The sequence below is a fragment of the Hypomesus nipponensis genome, chromosome 26 (genome assembly GCF_054491055.1).
Source record: "Hypomesus nipponensis isolate SF chromosome 26, ASM5449105v1, whole genome shotgun sequence".
In the NCBI taxonomy this organism is placed as follows: domain Eukaryota; kingdom Metazoa; phylum Chordata; class Actinopteri; order Osmeriformes; family Osmeridae; genus Hypomesus; species Hypomesus nipponensis.
Genome location: NC_140386.1, coordinates 3,910,698 through 3,918,899, shown reverse-complemented (window position 1 = coordinate 3,918,899; position 8,202 = coordinate 3,910,698). Strand labels below are relative to the sequence as shown.

At 40.7% G+C, this 8,202-nt stretch overlaps 1 protein-coding gene across 1 annotated transcript; it reads left to right on the top strand.

Annotated features, from left to right (window-relative positions):
* Positions 1-4,011: 4,011 nt before the first annotated feature.
* c23h1orf87 (chromosome 23 C1orf87 homolog) lies at positions 4,012-7,197 on the top strand. The gene is made up of 8 exons (XM_084692282.1): positions 4,012-4,207; positions 4,491-4,592; positions 4,749-4,899; positions 5,057-5,179; positions 5,843-6,133; positions 6,282-6,353; positions 6,523-6,679; positions 6,773-7,197. Exons 2-8 carry the CDS (start codon positions 4,492-4,494, stop codon positions 6,913-6,915), a joined length of 1,038 nt encoding a protein of 345 aa, XP_084548408.1. The 5' UTR covers positions 4,012-4,207; position 4,491; the 3' UTR covers positions 6,916-7,197.
* The last annotated feature ends 1,005 nt before the right edge of the window (positions 7,198-8,202 follow it).

The following is an 8,202-nucleotide window of genomic DNA, read 5'->3' as shown; positions in this document are numbered from 1 at the left end:
CTTAAGCACCAAGGTGTCCAGTTCACCGCACTGTTTTTGTTCATCTATGTAAAATGATCATAGAATTCTCCTTCTACGGTGTGTGTGTAAGTAAGTAAGTAAGTAAGACTTTATTTACATAGCACATTTCCTACAAGAATTGTAGCTCAATGTGCTTTACATAAAATCAATAAAAACAATAAAACAAGTGATAAAAGTCACAATTAAAATAGCAACAATAATATAACCAATAAAAGTAGTAAAACCCTTCTGAGATAAAATGACTTAAATGCTTCGGTAAAAAGGTAGGTTTTAAGCTGTCTTTTAAAAATGTCTAGCATGTTTGCTTCCCTAATATTTATGGGTAATTTGTTCCATAGTTTTGGGGCGCAATTAGCAAAGGCCGAATGACCAATCTTCTTATGACTGCTTCTGGTGACCTCTAATAGGCCTGCATTTGATGATTGCAGTGTTCTAGCTGGTGTGTAGTGTGTGTATACTGTGTGTTCCATATATGCATATGTATGTAGGGAGTCGGGTGGCTGAGCGGTTAGGGAATCGGGCTAGTAATCAGCTGGTTGCTGGTTCGATTCCAGGCTTTGACACAGACGTTGTGTCTTTGGGCAAGGCACTTCACCCTACTTGCCTCAGGGGAATGTCCCTGTACTTACTGTAAGTCGCTCTGGATAAGAGTGTCTGCTAAATGAAAATTTAATGTATATACAGTATGTTCAAAAATTCAGTATAAATATGGACTAGAGGGGAAATCTGTTTTTGTGCAGAACATCACAACAAATACTTTGACGCCAAAATCTGTATCCTCTATCTCATGCCTTCATGCACCCAAGGCTCGCTTAAAACACAATACAAGATGATAACATCTTTAAGATTTTCATCTTTCTGTAGTGTAGGTTCTTAGAGACACCTCGGAATAAGGGCCAACTTTGTACGGGTGCCATATTTCTTGGCCGAGTATATTGAGCAGAAGGCATTTATAAAAATGTTAAATGACAACGCCCTCTGAACCAGGGGAGGGGCCGGTGATGGATAGCCCAGAGCTCAGTAGGTAGTGCAGGAGATCCTGGATGTGACTCTTTGATCAATGTGTTGCTCCTCACAGCCAGTCAGGAGATGTAGCACCTGCCATGTTCAGACTCATTGTTTAATCCAAGGCGTCATTCCCACACCAATGAAGGTTAACGACATAAAGACAACCCATTAAGATATCAATGAATCACTTGTACATTCATCTCTCCTTTTTTTGTCCTTTCTATTGGATATATATTAGATGCATACACACACACACAGACCAAAAGAAAAATCAGGCATTTTTTTGTCGTTTTCATCTCGTGCAACTTGTCTGTTTTATCTTGACCGAGGGATTGAGATGGCTTTCGGGTGCATGTTTAGATAGCCCATATAGTCATTATCGGTCCAAGGTAAACCTGATTTAGACCCTGGGTAGAAGAATGACTCACTCAGAAGTTGCCGGATCCTGTCACCCTCTCCTCCACACCAGACTGCCATGTTCACTGTTAAATTGGGCTGCTAATCAATTAAGAGTCGGGCACACTCATCCCTTCAGTCAGACGCATAAATGAGGCAAGTAGAATCCAAGCACAGGCTAGAGTAGAATGGATCGCAGCAATGTAGGAGACAAGACAGACAGCTCAGACTGATTGTATGCTTGTGTGTGTGTGTGTGTGTCTGTGAGTGTGTGCTGAGATGGTTTGAGAATGTGAGTGGGTTTTCTCAATTTTGTGATGTTATATACATTTTTGCAAACTACATACATTAATAATTAAGAATATATTTTTATTTTGTATTACATACCCAGAATTCTGTCTCAACGAAGACCTCCAACTTTAATTCAACTTTATGCTTCAATGCTTCACTTTCGAAGTTTCATCTATTGCAGCCTCCTCTCATACTCGTTGTGAGTCACACTGAGTGAAATAGCCATGTCAAGTACCTGTTTACTGCCATTTAGTCAACATTAAAATGGTCTTGATTTGAGCCATACACAAGATTTAGTTTGGCATTTGCTTTTACGTTTTCTCATTCAAAAGAAAAGGAATTCTTGCTGTTGTATATGTGGTACATGGTGTACTATGTGGTGCGGTGCATATTGGAATGCAACATCATGGCAGTCAACACACCACACTTCAAACGTGCACAGCAGCCCTTACCCTGGGGTAGGTGGGTCGTTTCAGCACATCTCCAGATGTGCCTTTGAGGATTGTAATCGGGGCCCCAAACAGCCAGTGTCTGGTCAGCCTTGCCTGTCCCCTGCGACGCACACGTCCACCAGCCTGTTTGCGACTGCTCGTTTGATCGTTCCCGATTACGACGCATACTTTGACTTTCACACTTCAGCCGCATTAGGGCGTTTAAAGACGGACTGGGGGCACGTGGAGACTGACAATGCAATGAGCAGTCATTTCCACAGTCATTAGGACCGTTTAAGTACTTTATTCCGGCAAATCCAGCCAAGGGAGACCAAAGTGGTTGGCTGTAATACACCATATAGGCTCAGGGAGCTTTCTTGTAGTCTAAACAAAGCAGCTACTTCCCAACATTTGCGCAAATGGAAAATTCCTACTTCAAAAGGGTCTGGTCGGTGTTCCTTGGTTACAGAGCCTAGATGATTTTGAGGTATGTCCTTTAGGTATGGGGTAATTAATGTAATGAGACCGTCTACTTTATCTTTGCTCAGGCCTGTTATCAGGAGGTATTTCCTTATCGCAAATAGACATTTAATTAGGAACCCATTCCAATTAATGATTTAATTAATTTAAAGTTGGTGAACAGAGCTGACTCAAATAGATAATTCCCTGGTTGAATTACAGGCCCTAAAACCTTCTGACAACAGTTCAGAATCTGGTCAACTCATTCACTCAGCTTCTCCAAATATCGACATTTTGAAGTATTCATTTTAAACAGCCAAATCCAAATCTGTCCCACTCCCATTCCAGATAGTCACTGACTCCTACGTGGTCTTTGGATTGTTTCCATCAGCAGTAATTCCTGCTATTCCCCACTAGACCACAAATGAGCAATTTGCAATGAATCTTAATACTGGCTCTGTTCTGTTCATCTAACTTAATGTCCAAATTGTTCCCCTTGCACCCCCTAGCTTTGTCGTGCAGGTTTTGTCGTAAATAATTATATAATAAATAATAATAACGAAGTTCCCTTGTATAGTGAAATCATTCTAAGTTGAGAAAATTCTAAGTCCTGACGATTCAGAAATAAGGCTAAGTCCAAACGTTAAAAATTATTATGTGTTGAGGTGGATAGATCCTAAGTCCTAAACAGATGCACTGGAACTCAGAGTCTGATGCAAAAGTTTATTCAGACACAAACATATCTAAACAAGTGAGTGCGTTCCCGGAAGCAGACTGGAATTTTTCTCCAGACATTTGTCTTATATATCAAACCTTATCAGTTCTGTAATTTTTCTATTGGTACAATACTGTTTGTCACAGATGCATTATGCATTTCTCACAGTATTGGTCTCTCTTTCTAAAGGCTTCAGATTACAGTTACATACAAAACTCTCCTATTTTTTTGGCTTGCTCTGGCCTTGAAGACCAGCTGCATTGGATTGCTGACTGTTGGGTCATAAATCTGTCCCATGATATCTGGGCCTTGTAGTTTTCTATGGAAGAAGCATATACACACAGTCTTCTCTCGTCCTCAGCCCCTAAATATCCAGATTTGCACTTTGTACTTAATATCTTCTACATATTAGTGGCAATACTAATCAGTCAACAGCTTCGCATCTGGTTTCCAGTAATATAGCATACAAAGATAAAAAAGTGATTAAAAGGTTCATTTTTAATCATATAATCCATAATCATTACCCAATCTTCATAAATACAACAGTGTGATGTTTTTCTACAACAGTTTTAGCTTTTGGCACGGATGCAGGAAGACTCAATAAATACACACAGCCATAAATCATTACTGTTCTGTATGCTTAAATAACTCCCTGGCCTCTGCCCAGCTTTGGGCCTAGGTTTCAGCTCAGGGGTGCGGTGGGGATGGTAACCATGGTGCAGAAAGCGAACACACAGGAGTATTCTTGACCCAGACATCGCCTTCACCCTGGCAGCTGTGAGAACAAAGGACTCACCTGGTTACGATCAAGTAACCTGGTTGTCTTTGTCAGTTCATGATATGTACAAGAAGGACCATGTCCCTTTAGGTTGGGGACTCAGCCTGTGTGAGTAATCTTCTCAAGACTTATGACAATCATTTGCTATTATGATGATTTGGTTTGTGGTAAATGGTTGAATCTGTGAAAAGAAATTCACATTGTTATGTTAAGAAGGTTTTTCGTTAACCTGTCATTTACAACTGTTATAGTATGATGGTAACTCAATGATTTTCCGAGAATCATTTTCTCATTCCCTTGGAACCAATCTTTCAAAAGATGAAAAAGCTTTAACAGCTTACTTCTTTTCTCTATACCCTTCTCCAATGATTCTCTGTCACCTCACCTGTAGCATGGCTCTCAGAAATAGCTCTGGAATAAATGAAATCCCCAGACTTGTTGTCAAGATCATAGGCAGCAAGCAGGTCAAGTATTTCATCGAGGAGCCAGAAAGGTACGTTCGCTGGGATCAGTTATGACTGCTGTGTCAGAAAACGTTTTCAAAACCAAGTACCCTTCTGTCTCAACACAATTCTGTTCTCGAGCCATCTGTACACTGCTTATTATTGCAGGAATCTTGCCATCCCTGGTGTGTTTATTTACTATGCAGGCTGAGAGAGGACCAAATCCAGGATTTAGGGCCAGATGTTGTGGATGAGAGGATGAAGGAAGGCCCAGTCCAAAAGACTCTCCAGCCACACTCTACACTACCAGGATTTCAGGCTAAACTGGGGATAGTGCCTCATGGTGCACTTGACATGGTAAAAGAACCCAAAACATAAACATTTCTTAGCTCTTTTCTCATTTCCCATAATGTAGTTTGAGCCTGCTATATATGTGCCTATGAGGGATGATGTGAGTAAATATTACCAGATTCATTAAAAAATATTTTTTACGAACGAGTATTTGTTCCTCAAGGCCCGCAACAGACTGTGTTTCACAGCTCCATCTGGTGACAGAACCTTCTCATACATTCACCAGAGGAATCGTCTTGAGAGGACAGATTCTAAAGCAACGGCAGGAGTTGACATCACAGTGCAGGCGAGTCTTTAACAAGGAGAATGGTATCCTGTTCCTTGAAGATAAACTATACTGAAATACATTGTGCCTGCCATGTTCCCGTTAAACACTATGCTAAGGATTCAATAAAAAAAAAAGATTACAGTCCATTAGCCTTGCTGCCAGCCCAATTCAGCCCCGCCCACCAACAAATTTGGTCGGGAAGTTGGGTCTGGGGTAGCTCGGTTGGAGAAACCGAACAGGAGCTGTTTGGACCAATCAAATTGTGAGGGCGGGTTTTATACAATGATGGACAGATGATCAACAGTAACGTGATCAACCAAGAGCACTTGGGTTTTCAACAAACAACATATTACGTTGCTCTGATTGATTGTAGGTCTATCCAATTTAGCGAAGAGGCATTTTTTTCCGGGTTCGGTTGAAACACGCCCCATACTCACAGCACAACAGAGCGGTTTCAGAAGCATATTCTAACTAACAGACTATCCCCATAGGATTGAAAATTGTCTTTAGATTGTCTTAATGTTCTTAGTTGTCAAACAAACAAAACCAAACTAAGATAAACAAAACAACTTTTTATGCTTGTATGAGACCTATCAAACTGTTATACAACTGTTGTAGGAGACCTATGAAATTACATTTATCTTAAAATGTAATTGAAAATATCAATAGCGGTAGGGATAAAAAAATTATAGAATGCCTGAGGGTTTGTTTGCCATGTTGCAGGGACACCTGTACGAGGGGAGTCAAGAAGAAGACTGGTTGTGTCTGGCCATCCGCGAGGAGCTGTGTGATTGGCCCGCCTCATCCCTGAGAGGAATCGAGGACAAACTAGTTGCTCTTGACCCCTCCCTCCGTGGGACCCTGAAACAATCTCAGATCATTGATGTATTTCTCAATGAGGAAGTTCCACTCAAATTGCCTTTGTTTCACCTGCTTCTAAAAGCCTTCTCTGATGTTCACAACCCAGACAAGGTAAAGTCAATCAAAGAGGGAGAAGAGAGCTCTCTAAAAGGTTATTTAAAAAGTCTGCATAATCACTCATTGTGTCTAAGTTGACAGCAAGCTCATGGTAAAAACAAGAAAGTGCATAAAGTTTTGCTTTAATACTTTTTTCTCATAGGTACATTACAAAGGTGTTCTTCAGTTTATAGGACGTGTTGTGTTCCCTCAGGAGCTACCAGAGTGCAGCCAGGTAAATCTAGCAAACTAGTTCATTCTCTGGTCTAACAAAAACAAACATTTGTTTAATGTGGTCAATAATAAGAAATGGCAATGAATATCTCAATCTCGTTCATTTATCACTTGGTGCTTTTTGTTTTATGCTCTCGTTGGTGTATCTGTTATATTCTTTCCATTCACAGTCAGAGGCTGGGCATGTGTCACATTTATCACCAGCCCACACAAATTCAGTTTCAGTGTGTAGCCTGGATTCTGTCAACAATGCGGAAACAAAGACATGGCTCCAAAGGTTCCAAAGGTTGGAAAGAGCTATGCACTTGAGTGACCCAAACAATACTGGTAAAGTATAAAAATGGCCTTTCAGTCTGTCCCTAATAATAAAGAAATAATCTGTAAACAACTGTGAATTAAAACCTCTATCTGCTATTTTAGGGTACAAGGACATGGCCAAGCAACTTCTTCAAAACTACAACCTCATTCTGGACTTGAACCTAAGTTCATTGAGAATTAATGAGGTAACTTGTGGGCAAAGAGCCAGAGAAAGGTTCACTTGGACTCTGCTCTGCATGACCTGAAGCAGCTATGATTTACAAGCAGTGCTGTTGTAAAGTGTGTGTGTGTGTGTGTGTGTGTGTGTGTGTGTGTGTGCGTGCGTGTGCAGTGCTTGTGTGTGTTTGACTCTTCATATTTGATTTGTCATTCTTGGCATGAGAATGTCTTATCTTGATTTCAATAGTTGTAATGCCCCATTGACAGACAAAATTGGCACTTTTTCATGGCTTAAGGGGTGTAATGGCATTTTCCTCTACATGAGTATTGAGCAATACTTTCTTTAATTAAACTATATTATTGAATGACTCAATGTCAATACAAAACTCCATACCCAAACTCCAACTGCAGGCCTGAGCCTAGTCCCAGGTCTACTCACTTGGCTCAGTGTCTAGGTTTGTTTACTCCTGGTGAATGATGTGTATGCCAAGATACAATTCCTTCAGAAGCAACTGGTCTATCTCTGCAGCTTCTCTGTCTGTTTCTCACCTGTATTTCTCCCCCAAAATCTCCCCAGTAACCTTAAAACTTCCAACCAGTATCTAGGAACTGCTGAATCATTTCATCCTGGTCTTTACGGTGTTCTTTGTCCACTCTGCAGAGTATCTCTAGATAGTCAAACTCATGCCTGGCTGTCCCCCAAAAACATAAATTTACCTACGTTGCAAATTGAGATTCAGGATGGCAGGGGAAGACATTAATATTCATAAAAGAAGATCTACCTCTGGTTCCAACGTCCCGCCTTCCTCCATTGTCTGACCAGTTTCACCAAAAAATGTTGCGTAACTATTTTTGTGTAATAGGCAGAGTAATTATGAAATAATTAAAATAATCTATTATCGCTTTGTTAACTAATAGAACTGAAACTGCTTGTTACACTCAAGGTCTCGTTATTGGCTGAATCAAAGGACTCAAGTTTTGTCAAGTTTCGCGTGAGATTTTCATAGTCAACGTTTTGGTGATGTTTTCTGATTGGCTTTTTTCTGTCTAACTCGAGACAACTATCATCCCAGTATGCCTGATGCTCGTCCATTCATTGTCGGGGGGTGGTAGTGTGTTGCAATGCGTGCCATGTGAATGCTGCCGATGTCATGTGCTGTTGTAAACAATGCAACTAATGGAGGCGGGCAAGATGCTCAGTGTTGCCAGATTTGAAATGGCGAAGTATCGTACCAAAGGCTCAAAATGATCGTTTTGGGAGGATAATTATCGGGCAACTGGCAACACTGAAAATGCGGTCGACCAATGACAGTTTTCTCTGTCAGAGATCGCGCAAGAAGGTGGAACGTAAGGGAGATATATCTCTCTTATCT

Coding starts and splice junctions, on each gene's coding strand:
- c23h1orf87 (XM_084692282.1), top strand. CDS start 4,492: ATGGCTCTCAGAAATAGCTCTGGAATAAATGAAATCCCCAGACTTGTT. Junction 4,593..4,748: donor TTCATCGAGGAGCCAGAAAG/GTACGTTCGCTG, acceptor TTTACTATGCAG/GCTGAGAGAGGACCAAATCC. Junction 6,680..6,772: donor GAGTGACCCAAACAATACTG/GTAAAGTATAAA, acceptor CTGCTATTTTAG/GGTACAAGGACATGGCCAAG.